The sequence below is a fragment of the Schistocerca gregaria genome, chromosome 7 (genome assembly GCF_023897955.1).
Source record: "Schistocerca gregaria isolate iqSchGreg1 chromosome 7, iqSchGreg1.2, whole genome shotgun sequence".
Lineage (NCBI taxonomy): Eukaryota > Metazoa > Arthropoda > Insecta > Orthoptera > Acrididae > Schistocerca > Schistocerca gregaria.
Window position 1 is genome coordinate 188,271,594 of NC_064926.1, and position 24,582 is coordinate 188,296,175.

Below are 24,582 nucleotides of genomic sequence, written 5' to 3' on the forward strand. Positions count from 1 at the left end.
AAAGAAGGGAAAGCAGAAAGGTGGAAGGAGTATATAGAGGGTCTATACAAGAGCGATGTACTTGAGGACATTATTATGGCAATTGAAGAGAATGTAGATGAAGATGAAATGGGAGATATGATACTGCGTGAAGAGTCTGACAGAGCACTGAAAGACCTGAGTCGAAACAAGGCCCCCGGAGTAGACAACATTCCATTGGAACTACTGATGGTCTCGGGAGAGCCAGTCCCGACAAAACTCTACCATCTGGTGAGCAAGATGTATGAGACAGGCGAAATACCCTCAGACTTCAAGAAGAATATAATAATTCCAATCCCAAAGAAAGCAGGTGTTGACAGATGTGAAAATTACCGAACTATCAGTTTAATAAGTCACAGCTGCAAAATACTAACACGAATTCTTTACAGACTAATGGAAAAACTTATAGAAGCCAACCTCGGTGAACATCAGTTTGGATTCCGTAGAAATATTGGAACACGTGAGGCACTGACCTTACGACTTGTCTTAGAAGAAAGATTAAGGAAAGACAAACCTACATCTCTAGCATTTATAGACTAAGAGAAAGCTTTTGACAATGTTGACTGGGATAACCTCTTTCAAATTCTAAAGGTGCGAGGGACAAACACAGGGAGCGAAAGGCTATTTACAATTTGTACAGAAAGCAGATGGCAGTTACAAGAGTCGAGAGGCACGAAAGGGAAGCAGTGGTTGGGAAGGGAGTGAGACAGGGTTGTAGCCTCTCCCTGATGTTATTCAATCTGTATATTGAGCAAGCAGTGAAGGAAACAAAAGAAAAATTCGGAGTATATATTAAAATCCATGGAGAAGAAATAAAAACTTTGAGGTTCGCCGATGTCATTGTAATTCTGTCATAGACAGCAGAGGACTTGGAAGAGCAACTGAACGGAATGGACAGTGTCTTGAAAGGTGGATGTAAGATCAATATCAACAAAAGCAAAACGAGGATAATGGACTGTAGTCTAACTATGTCGGGTGATGCTGAGGGAATTAGTAGTAAAGGAGTTTTGCTATTTGGGGAGCAAAATAACTGATGATGGTCGAAGTAGAGAAGATATAGAATGTAGACTGGCAATGGAAAGGAAAGCGTTTCTGAAGAAGAGAAATTTGTTGACATTGAGTAGAGATTTAAGTGTAAGGAAGACGTTTCTGAAAGTATTTGTATGGAGTGTAGCCATGTATGGAAGTGAAGCATGGACGATAAATAGTTTAAACAAGAAGAGAATAGAAGCTTTCGAAAAGTGGTGCTACAGAATAATTCTGAACATTAAATGGGTAGATCACATAACTAATGAGGAGATATTAAATAGAATTGGGGAGAAGACCGGTTGGTAGGACATGTTTTGAGGCATCAAGGGATCATAAATTTAACATTGGAGGGCAGCTTGGAGGGTAAAATCCGCAGAGGGAGACCAAGAGGTGAATACACTAAGCAGATTCAGACGGATGTAGGTTGCAGTAAGTACTGGGAGATGAAGAAGCTTGCACTGGATAGGGTAGCATGGAGAGCTGCATCAAACCAGTCTCAGGATTGAAGACAACAACAACAAAAACAACAACAACAAAAACAACATTAACAAACAATGTTTCCCCTCTATCTGTCAGTATCTCCTGTGGCCTATACTTACCCAGTGTATGTCCTGCAAAAAGTTTTAATGCTGCAGTGATATAGGCTTTACATTTTGAGTCATACATGGAAGTCTATCACATTGTACACAAACAGCTTTCAAAGAGTCTCTTGCTTTTTTCAGCAAGTTTATGTATTTTTCTACTTTTGCTGCTTGTTTCACTCATAGTGCAAATGTTAAACAACTAATGTATTGCCAGATTAAAGCATTTCTTGCCAATAAGATACATTTCATTAACATATATAATCACTGGAAATTCATTATGAGCTAGAAGAAGCAATGACAAAAGAGGGAAAATTTGGAGGGGGGTGAGGGAAATGGAAGGCCCAGCATACTACAATCATTTCTAGCTGTGACTGTTGGATAATATAATTACGCAGGAGGGGGGGGGGGGGGGGGGGGGGGCGGAAGAGCACGTTGGTACAAGATAAACAGAACTAGCTCTTCCTTTATTTCCTTTTATAGCACATTAACAGGAATGTTTTGGACAAGCAATGTGTCTTCATCAGAAACTGTATGGTGCCCATTAACTATAAAACTCTAAACTGATACAATTTTGAGCATGAAACGTGTAACAACTTCTTTCAGCACTTGAAATTTTATCAAACAACTATACATTGGTATTTCACATTACAGACTATTGGTGGTACATTAATCCCCCCCCCCCCCCCCCCCCCCCCACACACACACACACACACACACACACACACACACACATTGTTTTGAATTGATATTCACGAAGCAGTACATTAATATCTTATAGCAGCACTATTTTTATTATAAATGTAGCAATACAATTAGAGAATCCATCACAAAGTTCCCAAACCGTGTCCTGAGATTAATGCTGATGATGGTCCTGTAAGTGCCTTAAGAGTTCTTCCACTGACAAAACAATCAAGGCATAAGATTGAATGACACACATTATATAAAGATAAACTTTTAATTTGCTGTGATAGAAGCACGACATTTGTTTAATCGACCAACCTAGTATATTCAACAAAACTCATTTAGAATACCCACAGGAAACAAAAATGAGGGTGGCTACAATGGGAATTTAATCCCACCCATTCTGAAAGAAAAAGAGCTCAGCGTTTTATCCACTACACCACCCCACTCAAAAGACATTGGTAATGACAATGTCTTCTACCACCACCACCAATGCACAAAAGGCTTCCAATAACATTTAACTGTTGTTATTAAAAAAAAATAAAAAAATAAAAAAAACAACTTTGTGTTCTGCCTTACAGCAGGTCTTGTCACGGGGGAAGCCTTGTCAGATAGGTCCACCACATGAGCATCTAAGGAAGTGATCCAGTGGTGGTTTCCCATTGCCTTCGAATGATGATGATTAAATGATAACGAGGACAACACAACACTCAGTCCCTGAGCGGAGAAAATCTCCGACACAGCCAGGAATCGAACCCAGGCCCCTTGGCGTGACACTGTCGCACTGACCACTCAGCTATTGGGGCGGACTAACTGTTACTCAGAATGATCTTTAATAGAAGATGTCAATTATACAAAAATTAAAGATTAGAAGAAACACCAATGGCACCAGCAACCAGCCAAATAAATGGGTAGACATATTTTCCATTTGCTTCCTTCAAAGCTACCTTCTTTTCAAACCATCAGTTACCACCAACACATTGAGGTGTTTTACATAAAGATGTGGAATTCACACATGTTCAAGCTTTCTACAGACATAAATGCATACCTGCCAACTTTCAGAAACAGAAATCCAGATGCCAAATCGCAAAAAATTAACGGGTGCATTGGATGTGACTGAGGGACAAAGGTTAGCATCATTGTCATTGCTATCATCTGTAGCAGAAGATAATAGTTCACGCTGCATGCAAGCAATGAGTTCATTTCTTTAACCTGTAGCCATTTCTTTCAAAAATATGTGAAGTCTTTATACGACCACAATCTTATCTTTTTGCGATTTCTGAACCGGAGATCATCATCTTAAAAAGGGCACCAGCATGATCAGCAGCAGCGAATGGAATATTATATTCAATTAAAAATGAAGTGAACAAACATTCTTATTACATCAAGGTCAGTTCAAGGAGAGGTAAAAAATGAATCAATTTTCCTACTATCATCCTTCATTTTCATATTGGAGATGTGTTTAATGGATTTAATACGATTTATTAATTCAGTTCTTCCCCCGTAAGCCATGTTTGTATCACATGAGTACACGGAACAGAATGTGAATGCTTCACCTTTCCGCGATTGCATAGTACACAGAAAACAGCAGAATATGCCTTCCTGAAAGACATGATATCGTTTCTTAGATGAACTCATCACAGAAACACTAAATCTAACAAAAATTCGTCACACAATTTCACGAATACCAGAACATACAGCAAACACCGCATAAAAGCAAGCATACATAAAGCTTTCTGGGTCAATTCTAGTGTGCGATTCCAGTTGACGGCTTTGAGCAATGATGTCACACTAAGGCAGACGCTACATAGAGGTAATCTTTGAAAGCAGCTGATCATATTCGTAAACAAATGAATTTAGCATACGGTAAAATTACAACCACAGTTCATGTGGTTTATTACTTAGCCACAAATTATGTTGAAAAGAACTGAAGGTAACGAAAATAACTAAGAACAGAAGAAGAGAAGTATATATGCTTGAAATAACTTATTATCGTGATTTATATGAGTAAGAGAAGCACAGAGAACCTGTAAATCCATTACAGTATAGCGCATGATGAAGTCACAATATTGCAAAATAAAGTTAATTTTTAATAATTATTATTAAATCTAACAGGACTAGCACACAAGTAATAAAAATTCACAAAAAGTAGGGTGTAACAAATATTGGAATCAGTAACTAGAATTACACTAAATAGGCCAACTCTACCTACCGATTCCAACCACTCCACGATACATAATTTAGTTCGTTTTTCCAGCAGGTGTGTCCATTGGAATTTAATACGATTTCTGGATTTGTAATTACTCTCTAAACTTTTGTGAGAAAATGATTAATATTGGAACCTATTATATAGGTTAATCCTGTTTGTTGTTGTCTTCAGCCCTGAGACTGGTTTGATGCAGCTCTCCATGCTACTCTATCCTGTGCAAGCTTCATCATCTCCCAGTACCTGCTGCAGCCTACATCCTTCTGAATCTGCTTAGTGTATTCATCTCTTGGTCCCCCTCTACAATTTTTACCCTCCACGCTGCACTCCAATGCTAAATTTGTGAGCCCTTGATGCCTCAGAACATGTCCTACCAATCGGTCCCTTCTTCTTGTCAAGTTGTGCCACAAACTCCTCTTCTCCTCATTAGTTATGTCATCTACTCATCTAATCTTCAGCATTCTTCTGGAAATCCTGTTACCGATTCAAATAATTACACTGTTCGTTATCTAGACTGTTTTAACAAGTGTGTGCACCAAAGAGTTACATGATCTCTACATTTGGCCTTACTCTCTTCACTACTATGAAAAGAGAAAAATTTGGAAGCTGTACCTACAATAGTTCTAAGATCAATAAGAAATCTAGAAATCCTTCAGAAACATACTCCACAGATTTACTGCAAAAACGTCCAACATTATGATGTGTTGATGTGTCTGTTTTAGAGGTTTAAAGTGTGGTATGGTACCCTCCCCTGGAATCTTGGCTGTGGAGATAGGCCGATCAGTATTGTAGCCTGAGGTCTAGGTCAATTTGAAAGTGACCGTTTGGATGTGAGTTGGAGAACCCAGTTAATGTGAAATAAAGACTGTGGTGACCAGACTGATCTGTAGCACAGGTTTATACTTAATGCACTTTATAATATTCCATACACATTCTGTTACAAAGTTTAAAACAGCCAGGTAAGTTCCGAGTACTGAGTACATCTGCTGATGGCACTTTTCCAGACAAGTTACACTAAACATGATGAGGTTTACGGAGCTTTGTAGTAGGGAACACTTGTACTTTGTTTTTCACAAGCTGCAGTATAAATACTAAAACTGTCAAGCATGGTACCTTAGCTTCACAAAAATGTGTATCAACAGGGTGGCTGCAAGGTTTGCATAATTTTTAGTGTGGTTTGTTGTGCTAAAGTGTCGGTAAATGTCACATCAATTGCTCAACATAGTACAAAATTCAGATAGTCTTTATTAGATAATAAACAAGTCCCTGGCGAATATTTTGATGCCTATTATGTACATGTATCATACATTAATTAAGGAAAGGCAAGGGCAAGATCCTATAAATAACTTTTATCACTTGAAAGGTTATTTCACATATTTGACACCATTTTTTAAAAGTCTCTTGTAAAGTGTAAAAGCACATTTTTACTGAACAAAAAATAATTCCCACAAAGTTTTATCATCTTACATCATAGGTGAATATGGAAATATCAATTTCTAAATGTGGATGGCATAAAATCCAAGACTGATTCAAATTCCCCATCCAGCCCAAGTATCGAGATCAAAGAAAGATCATGAATAATTGGGCTTCATTCCATGGCTGCAGCATTTTCTCATAGAGGCCCTGCTATGGGCATGTCTCATGGGCCAAGGCAGTGTTGTAAATACCACAGCTCCAGCTATTCCAACCGCTCTTACCATTCTCTGAAGCCTTCAATATGTGTCACTGATAGTAAAGTGATTGACATTTTTTGTTTTGAATCACTTATTGGACTGTTTGTGAATGCTTACAATGACATTTGTTATGTTTTGGACTTTGTTCTTTGGCTGATCATTCATTTTGTAAACTCTGTTGTCATAGACCACAGGAACAACTTGTTTGTTGCATCAACCAAACTGAACAGATAGTTGCAGCAAAAATCAAGCAATATGAAAAACAACACAACCAGCAAGTTCATCCACAAAATATGTCTATTTCAACTAAAATACTTACACGATATATATTCTGCATGTTCTAAAACAGCACACCTGCCAACAACAAATTCAACAGGATTTGTTTCTTCTACATTGCTCAGAAACACTTCTTGTTTATAAAAAAGTTTCTGTGGAGTCTGTGGAATATCAACAGGTGAAACCATGAACGGACCACGAAAAAAACAAGCACCTCTGAAAGAGATACAATTACATGAATAATCATTTATACAATAGTTTCTAAGAAAGCATGCTGGAAGAAATGATAATATACTGAACTTACTGTTTGTTCATCCACATCGAATCGATCTGTTGTATTAACTGTTTCCCATTGTCCGAGCGCACATACACACAATCACCGGTCCTTAGCAAAGCTGCTGGTGTGTTAAACTGTTCATAATATGTATGGCCTTCATGCCCCTGGGGGTTGAATACTTCTATATTCTAAAACAGGAGAACATAAATCTATTCTAGTAGGAAATGTACAGTTGTAATGAAGCTGCAAACATAATTCTGGAGCTAATTCATACCCACACAGCTGTAAAATACAGTTTAAAGGCTGCTCTTAAATTGTAGGTTATATTTCACTCCCAATTGAATATGCAAAAAGAGAGACTACAATGATTCATCTGTAACTTAAGTAGCAGACTACAATGTGCCACAATATTTTCACTGGCATAGCATCATGCCCAAGAACTGAAAGGTCTGTGTCTTTCATAGCCAAGTAGAAACTAAATTTCTGTTGTTTTCAGTTTGTATCAACCCAAGACCTAGCTTGTATACCTGGACTATGAAAATAACTTATTACGACTGACTGCTATCCAATAATAAATAAACTAATAATTGACTATGGCCTTCCATTTCTGAGAAGCCTTTTCATTACACCACAGTCAGCCCATTATTCTTACGACTGATGCCAAGTCCTATTTCAGCAAGACTTAAGAAGATAAAGACACCGGCACCCAACATTATCCAAATCCTATGGGCACAGCAGTTCTTGGTACTTTTCTCTCTCACAATAATAATGAGCTTTTATGATTTTCTCTGTGTTTATCGCATGCCATTGGACTTCTGCATTTAAATATACTGTGAAATTTGATTTTTTGAAAGAAACTTCTACTGTTCATGAAATAAAATAAAATGGTATGTCAAGTTGAAACAGAGCAAAACTTCCAAAATTATTCTTTTTGACAAGATAAGAGGGGTATAAAAAGGAGTAAGAGTAAGAAACATTTATGCCATCAATGAAAAAACTTAATCTGCAGAAAGCATTGCAGTAAAACTGTTCAACTGTTTCAAAGAAGACCACTGACCTGAAATTATTTTGATATGGTCGCGAAGATCACTGTTGTCAACACTGATGATCTATGTCAGACAGCGTAACAATTAGAAGATGACCAGACACCCATCATGGAACATACGCTTTCATAAGCAACATTAAAAATCCACTGCATGGACACCACAAGCTTTAAGTGAAACCCACCACAATCAATGGGGTGAATACTTGTGCATTTCCTTTTTGTTTGGCCCATTATCAGTCTACTCACAACACCACAGATTCCAAGATAATTTTGTTACGGATTATAAAATAAGCAGTCCTTACCGTCAGCGTGGCTTAACAATATTCTTTTCAAGCTCAAGGAACATTTCATATGGAGTACTTATGGGAAAATATGCTGCTGCCTAGAGTGGCATCAAATGAGGTTTTAGGGTGAGCATTGGAGAGATAGTGTTTTAAGGCCATGTGTCTAAGTTTGTGTAGAAGAGAGGCATATCGATAGTGACAAGGAGCACTCAAGGATGGACGTGGATTAGAGACATTCCAGAAAATGGTAGGTGTCATATGTAGAATGGAAGGCTCCAAATGTGTTAAAGGTGCTGGTTTATCAGGAGTGAGATGCTTTCAGTTAGGATGGTGGTTTTTGTGTTCTGGGAAATATGCAGAAGGTAGTATTGTGTACAACAGGAGGGTTGTGGAGTTCTATGGAGATAGCTGTGAGAGCCTATGAGGGGCTTAGGGTTTTCACAACTTTGTGCAGCTTGGTCTGAATAGAACAAATAGCATAATTAAGAACAGTTCTATACATTAAGGTGTCCAAGAGCTGATGGAAACTGTCAGCCATATACTTCTCAAGGTCAAGCAGAGAATCATTTGTCAACAGGGGGGATTATGACAGTATGGTATGCTTTCAGGTCATAGCTAACTCAGGCCTCAGCTTGAATAAGGTTCAAGTTGTCAGTAGTATTCTTCAAGGAGGGCATTGAGAGCCCATCGGAATTGAAATTTTTAGAGATCAAGCACAAATTCAGAATGCATCAAGGGTTGGGAAGGAAACAAGCAGGGTCGTTTCAAAGGAACCATGCTGGCATCTGCCTAGAGAAATCACAGAAAACCTAAATCAGGATGGTTGGACACAGATTTGAACTATGGTCCTCCTGAGTGAGACTATGGTGTGCTAACCACTGCACAACCTCGCTCTGTGGGTTGGGATTGGGTAGTAAAGTATTTCCAAATGAGATACTGAACTGCAAGATCTTTGACTAGACAGTAGTACTGATGCTGGGAGTGGCTTGCACATCCAAATATAATAAATGTCTTAGCATCAGGCAGGGACCTGGAAAACAAGCTGTTGGGAGTATAATGTACTGAAATTTGATGATTGCTATGATAGGGCTTGGACAAGAGATGTGCAGAAATATATCACCCAACACAAAGTATCAAGCAAATGGAAGAAAACAATAAGGTAAGCGCTGTGTATAAGAAAGGTAAAAGAACAGACATGCATAACTACAGACCAGCACCTGAAACCCCGTAAACTTCAAGTGGGTGCCCCAGTGGGGAAGGGGGGGGGGGGGGGGGGGGAGGAGGAGGAGGAGGAGAAGCAGTAGTAGTAGTAGAAGAAGAAGAAGAAGAAGTAGTTTTGCAGCATTTCATTGTTGTTTCACAGTTGCAAACCCATACCTACTTCTTGATTATTGCTCTAGCTACCACATTGATAAACTGTGTCGCCGTATGCCCAACTCAATAGCAGTAACAAAAAGCAAGCTAACTGAGAAAAAAAAAATTACATTCCATACAGGAAAATGATCCAGATTATGAGCTAGCAACACAAAACCTCAATGAGGCAGTTGTCTACCAGATAATTAGTAATCAAATAAGCAGATAGCTAGGATCTAATGCAACTGAACTGTTTAATGCTTTGAATGGGTCATTACTGTGGAATAACACCCGTCCATGGCAACAGTGTGATATAATGGAAGCTTATTTCATTGTTGTTTAATTAAACAGTGCTTTAACTCCTATTACATACTTTTTTTATCGTCATTCAGTTAAACTATGATAAAACAAATTCTGCTTATACATGTTTACCTTGGTTACATAAAGACAGCTATTCTTTACATGTGTACAAAGTACACTAAATGCTCACTTGTGTTATGAAAAATGGAGCTCCTGCTCATGGGCTAACATCAGTTTGCTGCAGAATTCTTTAACACATTCTGCGTTTGGATACAACAAATTTTGCCAATACAGAAAAGCTTCTGTCCACAAATAAGCACAAATTTAGAAAGCATTGCTCATGTGAAACTCTGCTTGCCCTTTTCTTAGATGATACCCTTCAAATCATGGATGGAGGGCAACTGGCAGATTCCATATTCTCAGATTTCTGGAAAGCATTTGACAAAGTGCCCCACTGCAGACTGTAGACGAAGGTCTGAGCATATGTTTTACATTCTCTGTATACATAAGTGGACCGACAGACAGAGTAAACAGCAACTTATAACTGTTTGGTGATTACAACACCGTGTTATATGTGAAGATGTTATTGTCAAGTGATTTTAGGGGGATAAAAGGTGTCAGACAGAACTGCTAGTTGGTGTGATGAACGGCAGCTTCTTCTAAAAGTAGAAAAATTTATTCAGCAATATAAACAACAGCACAACAAGTAAAAGCCAGGTGAGGGAGAGCACATTGTCAGGCAAAGGAAAACATATTGCGAGCGCGCACACACACACACACACACACACACACACACACACACACACAGAGAGAGAGAGAGAGAGAGAGAGAGAGAGAGAGAGAGTATATCACCAAATTATGATCATGGAACAATGAAAATAAACAAAGTGCAAAGATAGCCAAACAAAGTAAAAAGATCACTAAATCAGGAAAAATGAACACTGGACACAACTCAGATTGACAAATGACAAAAACGGATAATAGGCAAGAATAGAAATAGACAAATGATGGAAAAAGATGGTAGGTTCGAAGTACAAAAACATACAAATGAACCAAGAGGTGAATGTCGGAGAGGCAGTTAAATATATTAAAAGAAAAATTCACCTGAGAAAACCATAAAACTACAATGAGACAGCATGGCTGGTCAGTATTCACCTTCAGGACAAAAATTCCACAACATAAAAGTATAAAAACCGTGCTAACTTACGAAACTGTTAGTTCCTTTCTCAGGAATGAAAGAACAATATGTTTGGGGAAGTTGGGAAGGAGGGGCAGATTACTCCGAGGCTGGGAGGGACCCACCTGTTATGAAGCGAAGAGTAGACTAAGATGAAGGGAGAGGCATCAAGAGAGAGTAGGAGGTCAAAGACAGTACAGTGATAAGCACTGTATCAACTTCTGTCCAGTGATGATAGGAAGACAGAGTGACAGAGTATGAGAGAAACTGGAAATACAAGCTATAGTAAAAGTTTCTAGATTTCTTCACAGTTTGATACACTATTACAAGTTCTCTTTCTAAAAAGTCTAAAGAATTATGTTGCTTGTTTAGGACCACCCATACAATGCATTCAGTGTAATCAGAAGGTTAAATCTCATTACTGGTGAATATTTCCCAAAATGGAAGTTGCAGCCAAGTGCTGCTACGACACAAGTCTCAATGAGTGGGCCAAAACAGAGCTAATGATTTACTTTGAAGAAAGGCTACTTTGGCTCAGAAGGTTGAAATATCTCTATCACTCTTGACAAAACACTCAGCTGTAAACAAGATCTATTAAAAACAATTGCCAAAATCAAAACTTGAAATAACATTCTCCAGAAACTCAGTAGCATATCATGCATATCCTCTGCATTGACACTTCGTACTTCAGTTCTGCAACTGGGACTGCCGTATCCTGTTGCAGAGGCTCTTCAACTTGACTGAATAGTACTTGCTCAAGACTTGTTGACACCTCAAACATATTATGTGCCTTATAACTAGCACAGTCACAACTGAATCTACGTGCTACCTTCATCCCTGCAGCAGGAAAGCGCATTTGTGCAGCAGTACAAAGAAGTGTAGAAAAATCCTCACACAAGCCTGGAAACTGCAAGAAAGTCAGCTGGCAACAGTTTTAATACTACTGACTGATGGAGATACACATGACAGATTAATGCTATGATGAACAACTTAAGAAGTTGTGCATATTGATCGAGCCACTTTGGCTTTAACTGTCATGCATGATCTGGTTGGTTCTTATCTCAATAAGAACCAACACTGGTAGTTATGCCAATTATCTGCACAAAAATATATATAATTTCTCTAAATAGTGACTGCGATGCTGCAACTATTCACAACATGGTTCAAAAATGTCCTCCAAGAGCCTTTCCTACCTACTGAACAGAGTTGTTGGTGGTGACAAAGGGGTCAACAGATTGCATTTGTGGCCTGGATATTAGTCTGTAATTTGAGACAGTTGTAAATAGTAATTTTTAGTGATATTATTCATAGACTAAATAAATAAATACAGGAAGTCACTACTGATTGTATCAAGGTTCACTTAATTGAATTATGCCTTCTCTAAAGTTGTTTTTTTCCACATCACTGTAACATTCAATATATAGGTAACTAGTTTTGTTTTTATAGCCACACAGTTTGATACAGATCAATACTTAAGGGACGTCACCATTCTACCACTATACATATATTTACTGAAACCTATCATGAGCCATGAAACAAAACTGAAAGAGCAAAACTAAAAAATGAACAAGTAAATAGAAGAAAATACTTACAGGTTTTTCTTTCTCAACGAGCTTCTCTCTCTCCTCTAACTCAGCTATTTCTTCTTTATGTTTCTCTACTCGTTCACGGAAAACTGACATGCTCCTCTTTGCCTCCAGAACTTCATCTCTTTGCACTAATGTTACGTGAGGCGGTACTGTAAAAGGCCACACCTACAAACAAACATCAATATAAAATTTTAATATATGACTCAAGTGCTAAAACGTCCTACTCTAACAAGACAAATCTCAGGTGGCAACATGAAAAGCGAATACTACAAAAACCTGAAATATAAAAGTCATTTTTAGACCACAAAATTTCTTTGGGGGGGGGGGGGGGGGATGATATTACTCTTTCTGGAAGAATAAAGCTTTCATAAGCAAAGTAAATGATTTTTGCTTGGTAATAAATCCTGAACGGAAAATATAAACCAGCAAAACACAGAGCTCTAGTAGTTCTAAGAAAACAATAAGTAACTAATTCAAAAGAAGATTGAAAATAAGTAATAAAAGCACAGTAAAGACTGCTTTAAAAGGAGTAGGTAAGACAAAGTTGTTATTAACTCTGAAGCTGGTTGAACAAGGCAGTGCTTTGCTGGGCACAGTCCTCCTGGAATTGAGTTGAGCTTACTTTCCTCTGACCCTTAAACTGACTTAACCAGCCAAGGGAACACACAGGTTAACAGCCATGGGAACGCACAGTTTAACATAAACTCTGACCTACTGTAAAACTTGGTATTTTCCACATTAAAAAGTCATTACCATATAAAGTGACAAGAAATCAAAAATCTCAAGAAGTTCTTTACCAGTTTACTTCAAATGCTATAACAAGCATTCTCACACACACACACACACACACACACACACACACACACACACACACACCTCAATCTCATGGGAAAATATCAAATTCTTGAGCAATTTTCTTCAAAGTTTTGCACAATACTCTGATAAACATTCAAACAAAAATAGGCTACATAATTTTAATACACAAGATATATAAATATATAAACAGAAATGTTATGTTGTTAGCAAAAATAACACAATGTTCTTTACTGATTTTCTTCAAATTTTTTTACGCAATACATAAATGTTTAATTGGGCATAGGCTAATTTTTTTTAAACAAAATGAACAAGGTTTCTGGTAACCCTAGGAGAGACATGCTGGGTCTCTCAAGCAGAAGTGAATTTTGTTTTAAAAATCTCCACAAGAGTACATTATTTTGAGTAAGCCATTCATTGTACCTTTCAGTTAACATCCTAGAGGCCACTACTTGTTTCATCACTCCTTTGTTCACCAGTTGATTGTTAACATGCAAAGAAATGTGTCCTGGGTCTGAGATACCCAGCTTGCCCGTTTACATTAGCTTTTTCTGGTTATGCATTTTTCTTGTTATACTGACTGTGAGCCATAAGTCATAGAGCTGTGTCCCATGTGAAGGTGAGTGACAAGGGCTTCATCCCACTCTGTACCTAAACATTGAGGGGATAGCATTTAGGGGACTGCCACACTGAACTACCTGACTGTTGTGACATCCCTCCTTGGCTGCTACAATTGCCATTTTGTTTCCCTTAATACCTGTGTACCATGGTATCCAGCAAAAAAGACACCTCCTTCATTAGCTTTTCTTTGGTGGAGCCTGGATATTCTAGACTACTTTATCTGCTGGATACATTGTTGTAGAGAGCTGAGGCTATGCAGGGAGTCAGAACCGACAAGGTATTTAGCAGTCACAATGCATCTCATATGCTCCAGTGCTGTAAAGATCAAGTATGACTCCGCACTGAACACGGTAATCCTATAGGTAGCCACATCTTGTGGACATGATCAAGTGAAAATAGTAGAGGAAACAAAAGAGTCATAATGTTTAGACTCATAGGTGAATACAGCTGGATAGTTGTGGTGCTCATTTAGAATCTCATAAAATATTGTATTACAAAAAGAAGCAGGAGTGCAAGTTCTCCTATACCGCACTAAATCTAAAATTACTCGGGGCCTCTGCAGTAACGGGGTGGCAGTCAATTGGAACCCTGGACTGTGGGTTTATTCTTGCCCCCACACCCTCCAAACACATTTTTCATGTGGATCCCAAACGGCGCTGTTGCTCATGGACAATTTCAGGAAATGCATTCCATAACTGAATGAGCAACAGCATGGTATGATAGTGAATTGGGAAAAGTGGGATACTTATATGCTTGATATGTCAAGAAGATTTCCCTGGTCTCGACAGAGAGAGACTGGTTATGGGTTGGTCCTGCAAGCACCTGTGGTCAGCCTGAGACCCTCGTGGTGGATAGCATCAATGATCTTCATCTCAATGATCTGTACACTGTGCACCCAGTCTAGCAGTGATGTTACAGAAGCCCTACAAAGTTGGAGCAGACAGCCCCATCCACTCTGCAAGACTGATGGTTAACGTGCTTCACTATGTTCAGCACTTCCTGGGCCCTTGTCTTTAGGTCCCCTAGATGTAGTAACAATGACAATTTTCAATCAAAGATAAGACCTGGAAGCTCATTTAGTCTTTAAGGTGTAGAATGGTGGCTCTTGTATGTAGATAAGGTAAATCCCTTTACACTCCATAATCGCTGGTGCCCAGGTGCCAAGCACACCACAGATAATTGTGAGAGTGTCTTTGTGGAAACAATCAGGCCACTGACCAACAATTAGCACATACATTAAAACAAAAAGTGCACTTTCATTCAAATATATTTACATCAGCATTACAGTACAAAACTTTTCATTTTGTGATTTTTCTGAAACTTTTCAGAGTAGACACTGTCCGTCATCATTTCACTCAAGTTGTTTACAAATTAATCACTGTCAGCACCAAAATCATTCCCTCTCATCCCTCTAAAAGCACTACAACCTCATCCTCAGAGAGGATTGCATGTGAAGACCTAGCAATTCCATATCAACTAACTTATAATAATCACAACTTTGCTCTAAGTATAACTGGTACTGATCAACACCAAAGTAATAAAGGCTTCTCTAGATGACAGTACTATGTAGCACAGATGCCTAGTACAATCAGATTTGGAAGTGGAGCATGCAAGAGCTAAGAAAAATTGTGCCAAATGAGACTCAACATTGGAGTGGAAAACAAAATTTGCAAAATTCCCTTGCCAAAAATATAAAACCTATCTTTGCACCTTCTTCTCCAACCTCTTCCTGAAGCTGTATTTGTCAAGTTGCTGTTGCAGTGTCAAAGGAGGAACAAGTAACTGCAGAATCATCCACAAATAAGGAGTATTCCACAGGACTCCTTGCCATGGACGTGTCACTTCTCGGAGGAACACAATTCTCCTGCTCAAAACAATCTTTCTTACAGCTTGTCACCAACTCTGTACCTAAACAGGGTTTTGGTTGGAAGCACCACATCAATAGGCGTGTTTGTGGCCACAAAAGCCCTATTGGTGGAGTTGTCACAGTATATTAAAAATATTCCAATCCAATGCTGACTATATACAAAGGCCTAGTGGAAAGCCTGCTCTACTGTGGTCGAGTTGTCAATGTCTCCTGAATCCACACAGAGAGCAGCTAAGGAGTGGCCTGGTCTCCAATTTTACACCACATGTAGTTTGGCCTTTTGTTCCGAAGTCTTTTCTACTGGAACACTTTCAGCCATTTTCTGGTCTGAGGAGAGGTTGCCTGCCTCTACCAGTTGGGAAACTGTCCTGCCTTCCATAAATAATTAAAAGCATCATGCTGCAATACATTTGGTTGTAGCTGGGCACAATATTGTGAGTGTCCGACAGTGCTGAATCCAGCTCCAACATAAAGAGACAGCAGTTTTATGAGTCAGATTTGTTGAATCTAAAGTCCAATTCACCACTCTCCATCGTCTTATGATAGCAATGGAATGCCAGAGCCTAGTTGGCAGTGGCAGTAGTCATCACAAAATGCTCTGCCATAATGTGGGCAATATCTCTGGACATTATTCAGAGACACTCTTGCCCTGCTTCAGCATCACTGCTATGACTTGATTTGCTAGAAATTCTCCTGATGGCTTCCTACACTTTCGTAGAAGAAGTGGAACAGTTGATAAGAGTCCAGAAACCCTTTACTCTCCTTAATTATGCACTGAGCTTTGGCTTTCAATACTTTAAAGTCTGTAAGGTTTGCTACTGTTGGCCAGCACTTAAACCATCACAGAGAAGCATGTATGAGTCATATTGCTGAGTGGCTCCCATCAGTCCAATAAGATACAGGCCGCCTTGTAACACTCAGTGGCATGGTGGATCACACACATGATACAGTCAACCAGTTCCTCGATGCTGCTTCAGTTTTCAAACGAAGCCAGTTGGCTAAACAACTCCAGTTCACTCTGCTGATTATCCATCTTGGAGGCTTCCTGTCAAGTATTGTCCCATATGCTACCTGAAGTTGGACTGAAGATCATCAGTAACTTCCCAGTGAGCAGGATCTATGATGGCTGGAGAGAAGAAAGACATCTATGACTGAGGATGACTCAGCAGCAGTGTTGAAAGGAGTGGGAGGGTTCATGTTGAGGGTACATGGCTCATCACACGATGGATGGTTCTCTAAAGCTCAACACTTGGGCCAAGATCCTAAAACACATTAAGGGCATTCAAGTTTCTCAGTAGGAGAAATGGTCAGGCAAGTTGTTCTATAAAATCTGAGAGAGCCTCAGAATCTATTGCATCTTGTGTGGGTAAGTTCAGAGAGCATATAGTGAACCTTCAAACTACATGAATTTCAACAGCTACTGCTTGCAGATCAGTGATATGTCCTGTTTACAAAAACAGCTCCTCTCCTCTTGGTCTTTTCTCCAGTAATGTCATCCTTCCAGTGGGTGATACAGCCATAGACCACAGGGGTGTCGGCAAGGGGTATTTTAAATACAAGCACAGGGAACATTCTTGTACTAGCAGTTCCAGTTCCTCACATGTATCTGGAACCCACCAATGTCCACATTAGAATGGAAACCATTTTGTCAGTGATGGTTTGTTTTCATCCTGTCTCTCCATCAGGAAAGAGAGCCAGCAACAGTTGGAAGCTCAGTCATGGAGCGAAAGGGATTGTTCAAGCAGATTTTGTATTCCACTGTCTTCGAAGCGGAATCATCAGAAACAAGATTAATGATCTGTCTTCTTCCTATGTTTATACTTCCATTTTAGTATGCTTGACAGAGGAGACTTCATAGGAACATTCGTGGCAGTGGCAATGCTGTCCTGTTTGTGTAGATGCATCAGCTTTCTGAATAGGTGTTTTGAGAGCTGAAGCAAATGAAGCAGTAAAAGTGGAAGGTTTCATTGCTTTGTAGACTGTTTTTGCCTCACCTTACAAAAGACAGCTGCAACTACTGTGGCTTTTAATATGCCTGTTTTTCTGAATATATGAAAACAGAATTTATCTGCTTCAAAAGGCCAGCACTATAGACCACACCCATTAAGATGCTTTAAATGTAAGCATTTCATATGCATTATTTTGGCACGTAAGGTGCCTGTAATGCCTTCTCAGTCCTTTTGAACATAAAAAGGTGAAACTTTCTCACAGATGTCCGCTTTTCTTTTAACTATTAAAAACAGACTGTCAAGCAGCATGCATTCTGTTACTATAAACTGAAGAATTGGGAATAATTCTTGTTCCAGGAGGACTGGCTACACAAGCTATCTTGTTCCGGTGGGTGTGGGCACCCACCAGCAGTAAACCAATTGTGCCGGGAGATGACTGTGGAAAGGTTGATGATTCCATCTCAATCCTATGAGCAACTAGATAACACAAAGGTCTACTTAGACAGAACCCCACTTGCATGGATAAGCCTTGCAAAACTGAAACGGGGTTCATTCCCACAACTTGCCTGGTACGAACTGTTCCACTTTAACGACATGTGGATACATGTAGCACACCCTGAGATAGAGGTTTTTTTAACTGCCTTACTTGCAATCTAGGTGGTTAAGTGAAAGTCCCAGTTCCCTGTGACACAAAATGTTCCACCACTGGACCACACAGTGGTCGCTGAAACATGCCCTGAGCTCATGGTTACAGTGGACGGGCAGCACTTACCAGTTCGTGAGTCAGGAAACCCTTATTTACCAAGCTCATACTGAGCAAACGAAGGCAGTGCTTATTGGAATGTTCACCCGGGGGCATCCACGGTAGTCTACAGTGTGTAAGCCTCTTCATCTCGTTTTAAAGCTGCTTATGGTATTCATGCCTAGGTCTCTCTCTAATATTTTTACACCCCTCCCAACACACTTTCTGAATTGACTATTCCTGTGATTAGTTTATTCATGTTGAGGTCAAATGGGCAATCTGTAGTGATTACTCAGGAAAAGAAGAGCTTCTAAGCCGAGATTGCTATAAAAAAACTTTATTGTAGATAACCGGTTTCAGTCAGTCCTAAAGGTCATGTAACACCTTGGTAGGCATGACGTGTTATGTTGTGAGAATGATGTTTCGGCAAATTGTGATGTACACAGCAATTTTTAATTTTGACATGCCAGCACATCGCTCATTTCATGTTTTATGTACCTAGAAAATCAATGGAAAGATTTTATGTCTACCTGTCAAGAGATCTTTGTAATAACCTTTATGAAGATCTGAAGATGGTAACTAAGTTTTACCAAAAAATTATATCTACAATCAATATTTTTACAGTAACCTTAGCGAAGAAGTTTTTCCTTCGCCTAAGTATTCCTGTGATGCTTCAGAATGTATCATCTCCATCAGTCCCTTCTTACAGCCCACTTGTGGTATAAATTTCTTTTTCCCCAATCTGCTTCAGTATCTCCTCATTAGTCATTCAATCTACCCATATAATCCTCAGCATTCTTCTGCAGTCCCACATTTCAAAAGCCTCTTTTATGTGTTTGTCTGAAATGCTTACAGTCCACATTTCAATTGCATACAAAGCTATACTCCAACAAAGATCTTCAGAAGAGATTTCCTAACACTTAAATTTATATTAGATGTTTTCAAGTTTCTCTTCAGTTTGGTTTCTTTTAAAATATTTGATTCCCAAATAATTTAGGCATTAACAGACAAGGCATTTCGATTTTTGAGTCACTTTCTGACCAATGTAATAAATATTGGTTAAAACATTCAGATTACCCTTTACCTGTAAATAGTCCCATCTCCATAAAAACATATTCTGTCTGTGTTTATACATCTACATATATACTCCGTTAGCCACCAAGTGGTGTGTGGCGGAGGGCACAATTCACACCAAAGTCATATTCCCCCCCTCTCCTCCCCCACCCCTCTGTTACACTTGCGGATCGTGGGAGGGAAAAACGACTGTCTGAACATCTCAGGTACGAGCTCTTGTTTCCCGTATCTTTGAATGATGATCATTATGCGATTTTAAAGTTGGTTGTAATAATATATGATCTACATCCTCAGTGAATTTAGAAAGCAGACCCTTCTGTTTAGCGTGTCGTCTATCTGCAAGTGCATCCCACTTCCAACTTTCTATTAGATTTGTAACACTCTCACGATGGCTAAATGTATCAGTCACGAATCTTGCCGCTCTTCTTTGGACCTTCTCAACCTCTTGAATCAGATGCAACTAGTAAGGGTCCCATACAGACGAACAATACTCCAAGACTGGACGAACTAACGTATTGTAAGCCATTTCCTTTGTTGAAGAACTGCATTGCTTCAGGATTCTACCAATAAACCGCAATCTAGAGTTCACATTACCCGTTACTTGTGTAATCTGATCATTCCATTTGAGATCATTTTGAATAGTCACACCCAGATACTTGATTGATTTTACCGCTTTCAAAGACTGATCATTTATTTTGTACTCTTACATTAACGGGAATTTTCGTCTTGTTATACACAGTAGATTACACCTACTAATATTGAGAGATAACTGCCAGTCATTACACCCACATTTATTTTCTGCAAATCCTCATTGATTTGTTCACAACTTTCGTGTGATACTACTTTCCTGTAAACTACAGCATCATCAGCAAACAGTCTAATTCCACTGTCAATACCATCCACCAGATCATTTATGTAAATCATAAAAAGCAGCGGACCTATTATGCTGCCCTGGGGCACACCTGAAGTTATGCTTATTTCTGTTGAAGTCAGCCCGTTCAAGATGAAATACTGCTCCCTGTCTGTCAGAAAACTTTATATCCAACCGCATATGTCATTGGATAGGCCATAAGTGCACACTTTTTGGAGCAAGCAACAGTGCGGAACTGAGTCGAACACCCTTCGAAAGTCGAGAAATATGGCATTAACCTGGGAGCCAGTATCTAGAGCCTGTTGTATATCATTCACAAAGAGGGCCAGCTGTGTCTCGCATGACTGCTGTTTCCTAAAATCGTGTTGGTTTCTGCAGATGAGCTTCTCAGAGTTTAGAAAGGTCATTATGTCTGAACACAAAATATGTTCCATGATTCTACAACAAATCGATGTCAGTGAAATTGGCAGGTAATTATGTGCATCTGATTTGCTACCCTTTTTATAGATTGTTATGCTCTGGGCCTTCTTAAAGTCCCGTGGAACTTTCCACCGTTCCAATGATCTCTGATAGATGACGGATAAGAATGATGCTATATTTGTAGCATAGTCAACATAAAATCTTACGGGGATACCTTCTGGGCCAGACGCCTTTCTGGCGTCTAACGATCTTAACTGTTTTACAACCCCAGATATGCTAAACACTATGTCAGCCATCCTTTTGTTTGTTCGATCATTGAAAGGGGCAATGGTGCTGCAGTCCTCTATCGTAAACGAGTTTTTGAAAGCTAGGTTTAGAATTTCGGCCTTCTATTTATCATCATCAGTTACATTACCCATACTGTCAGCAAGAGAAGGTATTTAATTATTTGTAGCGTTCATAGATTTTATGTACGACCAAAATTTTTGGGGGTTATTTTTAGAATCTGCAGATAAAATGGTTCAAATGGCTCTGAGCACTATGGGACTTAACATCTATGGTCATCAGTCCCCTAGAACTTAGAACTACTTAAACCTAACTAACCTAAGGACATCACACAACACCCAATCATCACGAGGCAGAGAAAATCCCTGACCCCACCGGGAATCGATCCCGGGAACCCGGGCGTGGGAAGCGATCTGCAGATAAAATATTGCTTTCAAATTCGTTAAAAGAGTCTCTCATTGTTCTTGTGACAGCTGCTTTCATTTCGTATAATTTCTGTATGTCTGCGGGGCAGTGACTACGTTTAAAACAACGGTGCAAAATTCTCTGCTTTCTCAGCAACTTCCTAATATGTTTGATGTACCAAGGTGGATCCTTTCCCTCCCCTATACTTTTGCTAGGCACATACTTCTGTAGCACGTGGTGAACAATACCTTTAAATTCCGACCAAAGATGCTCAATATCTTTGTGTGTCCCACGGTGAATCCTTGGAGCTGACTATGAAGATATTCATTAATGGCACTTATTTGCTTCCCCAAACAAGAAAACTCTCTCTTTTTTTTTTTTTTTGCGACTTCCACTGACACAGAAGCCGCAACGACATTATGGTCGCTAATACCTTCTTCTAGATTAACTTCCTCAAAAAGATCAGGTCTGTTTGTAGCCAAGATATCTAATATGTTCCCATCTCGAGTTGGTTTTCTAACCAATTGCTGAAGGTTGTATGTTGAGAGCGCTCCTAGAATAACTTCACAAGAATCTTTGCTTCTGCCCCCTGTGATAAACGTGTAATTTTCTCAGTCAATGGATGCTAGATTAAAGTCTCCACATATAACTAACGGATTATTTGGATATTTACTTCCTATGTACTCAAGATTTTACCCTGAAACGTTCTGCGATGTTTGATGCGGATGCTGGTGATCTATAAAAACATCGTAATACAATGGTCAATCCTTGTCCAATTGACAGCTTTATCCAGACTATTTCACAGTCCAACGCAGTGTCAATCTCAACTGTGTTTAAAACAGCTTTTAACTGCAATGAACACACCACCTCCTATACCATTAGTCCTATCCTTACTAAACATTGTCCAGAGTTCAAAATTTAATACTTTGTGCTATCTATTTTCATTGACATGTGGTGACAAATCCTGTATCATTGTGACATGACCCCTTGAATGAATGAACGAATAACTAACTAACTAACTAACTAACTAAGTAACTAACCCATTGTTTTGCATCCCATTAAAATAAGAAAATTGTTAACACACTGACTGCAAATTCTGGCAGTATTAGCCTTGCCACCATATACAATATAATGAGATAACAACAATTAATAGCATCAGGGGGTGATAGCTACCAAAGTCTCCCTATCTTACATCTGAAGATGGGCCATATCAATCAAAATCATCCACTGCAATGAAAGCGTGTGACCTTGCTTGTTTTCTGCTCATAAAATGACAAAGCAATACCACTATTTTCTAAGGCAACACAGTTTTTTTCTGTACTTGAAAGAATGTTATTCTTCAATAAAAATCACCAATACAATTATTGTATGTCTGCATCTATTGCATTCCGCTGAGCTTCTGGAATATGTGGCCTTGTGACACACATGAAGCATGTAACACTTTGCCAGAAATTGAAATGCACTTTTGTAATGCATGAAATAACTTACCTTGTAACTCCAAAAGATGCACTAAATAATCTTTTGGTTTCAATGCTACATTAGAATTAGTACTCTTTATATGTCTTTAAGTGTAATCAGCATCCTCCAGTGATTTGGAAAAAGGAATGAGGACAAGAATTTAAAGTCCCATCAATTGCAATATCATTAGAGACTGAGAACAAGCTCAAATGAAGGATAGGGAAGGAGATCAGATGTGTGTTTTTCCAAGCTACCACATCAGCAATTGCCTGAAGAGATTTCAGCAGCTTAAGGAAAACCTAAATCTGGTTGGCAGGACAGGTATTTTAACCACTGCCCTCCTGAAAATGAGTACAGTACGTTAAAACCACTGTTCTGTCTAGCTCAGCATGCAATGCACAAGGGATACTGCTCATATTCATTTCCTTCCCAAGTAACTATGTTGAAACTACTGTAATATTTTCAAATTGAAGTAAGTAATTCATTAACACTGAGCATGTGTTACGATTACAAAGTTACTGTATAAGACCTGTGCATGATACATAAAGAAATTAGTCCTCCCGATTTTTAAGAGTGTTGACCTTCATGAAGTAGGTCACCTGAGTACACAACCCAGACTGATTCAAATTCTCAATGCCTAATTTGTTTCCCTGTCCATTTTTTCAAACAAACACCCAGAATTTCTCTTGTAACTCAGATAGTGAACAGTTGATAGTAGGAGAGTTATAAATTTACAAAAGGCAAATGGATCATAGAAACTTAATCTGTATACTGTACTAATGACAAACTATAACTATACTGCTCGATGCTTATACCAGCTAAATTTCATCAAATGAATATGGAAGAAAGTCACTGCTTTGAAAACAGATGCGGTCTCCTCTGTAATACTGGATGGGCGTTGTTTATGCACTGTCGACAGCTTAATATTTACTATTTCAAACCACAGTTAAGCTGAAATGTATTTTTATGGTCAGCAACAAAAATCATTAAGGAGTATATCTATAAGAAAGTGAATGCAAGAATTGCACAATGCTTACAAAGACTTCTACAAGATGTATGGTTATCTACTTCACAAAATATACTTACTGCTAACTTCTGCTGAATAAACAGTTCTCTTACTTCAGGTATTCTGTTCCATTAGAACAGTAAGTGAAAATGTGACTTAAAACTGTTTGCTATAAATCAGTTGTAGGCTTGTTCTACTCTCATCTGATATTTCAAAACCTGCCACCTGCCTCCCCCCCCCCCCCCCCACACACACACACACATGGAAGAATACACTGAAAGACATGCAGTCTCAAAATTTAAGCTGCAAAGATGGACTGCAAGTATTTTGGAGGGGGCGGGGGGGTTGAAGTTACTCATTTTTAATGTATACTGGAATACTTTTAAAAGCAGTTTCTACATCCCTTTCTGTCCAGCATAAGAATAGGCAAATGAGGAGAAGCCATGACGAGAATCAGAATCCACTAGCATGGAAACCACAAGGGAATTTCAAGGACTGAAATCTTATCAAAAGTTTACTATCTGCCCAGGCAGGGCAATGCTGCTCAACAACACTTTTAACGCAAGGTACTGCCCAGGC

At 39.0% G+C, this 24,582-nt stretch overlaps 1 protein-coding gene across 43 annotated transcripts in view; it reads right to left on the minus strand.

Annotated features, from left to right (window-relative positions):
- Window positions 1-24,582, minus strand: part of LOC126282273 (protein polybromo-1) — a 279,039-nt gene that overhangs the window by 83,506 nt on the left and 170,951 nt on the right. For all 43 annotated transcript variants that reach the window (XR_007551357.1, XR_007551356.1, XM_049981915.1 and 40 more), the window contains exons 22-24: window positions 12,496-12,657; window positions 6,772-6,932; window positions 6,511-6,683 (exon numbers count right to left, since the gene is read on the minus strand). Coding sequence is in view for 41 of the 43 variants with exons in the window: in XM_049981915.1 (XP_049837872.1) it covers window positions 6,511-6,683; window positions 6,772-6,932; window positions 12,496-12,657 (496 nt within the window). In the remaining 2 variants the exon portion in view is untranslated. The remainder of the gene's footprint in view (window positions 1-6,510; window positions 6,684-6,771; window positions 6,933-12,495; window positions 12,658-24,582) is intronic.